The sequence below is a fragment of the Penaeus monodon genome, chromosome 28, assembly GCF_015228065.2.
Source record: "Penaeus monodon isolate SGIC_2016 chromosome 28, NSTDA_Pmon_1, whole genome shotgun sequence".
In the NCBI taxonomy this organism is placed as follows: domain Eukaryota; kingdom Metazoa; phylum Arthropoda; class Malacostraca; order Decapoda; family Penaeidae; genus Penaeus; species Penaeus monodon.
Genome location: NC_051413.1, coordinates 958,534 through 959,492, shown reverse-complemented (window position 1 = coordinate 959,492; position 959 = coordinate 958,534). Strand labels below are relative to the sequence as shown.

Here is a 959-nt window from a genome sequence, read left to right as displayed (position 1 = left end):
CTCCCTTTCACATTTTCTCACTTGTGATAGTTTACAACTATAGTATTATGGAAGGAAGATATCAAAGAAAGACGTTGATTTTGCCATAAGCTTAACGTTTCTGTGCGTTGTTGGAGTTATCGCGGTTCCGTGAGAGCGGTAGATGCGATACAAAAATCCTATTTATAGAAACAGGATTCATTTTGATATTCGTGTAACCGAAAGTGGGACAAGAGGGAGAAAATTATGTAATAAACTTTCCTGTTACCATACAGTGTGTGTCCACGATTCAGAGGAAATGATTTCAACATGATCAGCTGGGAGACGTAGTCAAAAATAAGCAGCTGAGATGTATTTTTGTGAGGAATGAGATATTGAGGCGATTTTTGCCGAAGAGCTGAACGATCCGTAAACATATTATATCATTTGTAGAATCAGAAATCGTATATTGACATAGTGGTCACCCAAAACCAATCTGTTGTTTTATATTTTCATAAATCCCTCACAGCCTCGAGTGCTGGGATTCTCACTTAGTGAATTAGTTCGGCTTATTGAGCCTATAACATTTTCTTCTTTTATTTTTTTTAGAGAGAGAAAAAAAAAAGATTGCATACGTACTCCTTCGTTACACAACACACTAAATGTACGTGCCAACAAACAAAAAAGCGATTAGTCTAATATAATTTTCAACAACACGATTACAGGTGACATAAGGAGCTGAGGTTGTCTCCGCTTTTATCCGTCCCTCTACACCTACCATCCAAGCAGTGCCCTCTCCAGGAACCCGCCCACGCCCTCTTCAGGAACCCGCCCACGCCTTCTTCAGGAACCTGTCCACGACCTCCTTTCTGGGTCTTCCGTCAGCCTGGCCGTTAGTCCTCGCCCACAACATTAACCATGACCGTGATCTATACAGATAAGCTCGCCAGCCGAGGGGGCTTTGGTTCTTTCTGGAAATTACTTAGCAAGTAAAGTATTAC

General features: G+C 41.2%; 1 protein-coding gene across 5 annotated transcripts in view; it reads left to right on the top strand.

Annotated features, from left to right (window-relative positions):
* The window catches only part of LOC119591255 (bestrophin-2-like), a 36,350-nt gene that overhangs the window by 30,100 nt on the left and 5,291 nt on the right, over nt 1-959 (top strand). For all 5 annotated transcript variants that reach the window (XM_037939970.1, XM_037939972.1, XM_037939968.1 and 2 more), the window contains exon 2: nt 684-947. In XM_037939970.1, the coding sequence (XP_037795898.1) occupies nt 877-947 (71 nt within the window). In that variant the 5' untranslated portion in view covers nt 684-876. The remainder of the gene's footprint in view (nt 1-683; nt 948-959) is intronic.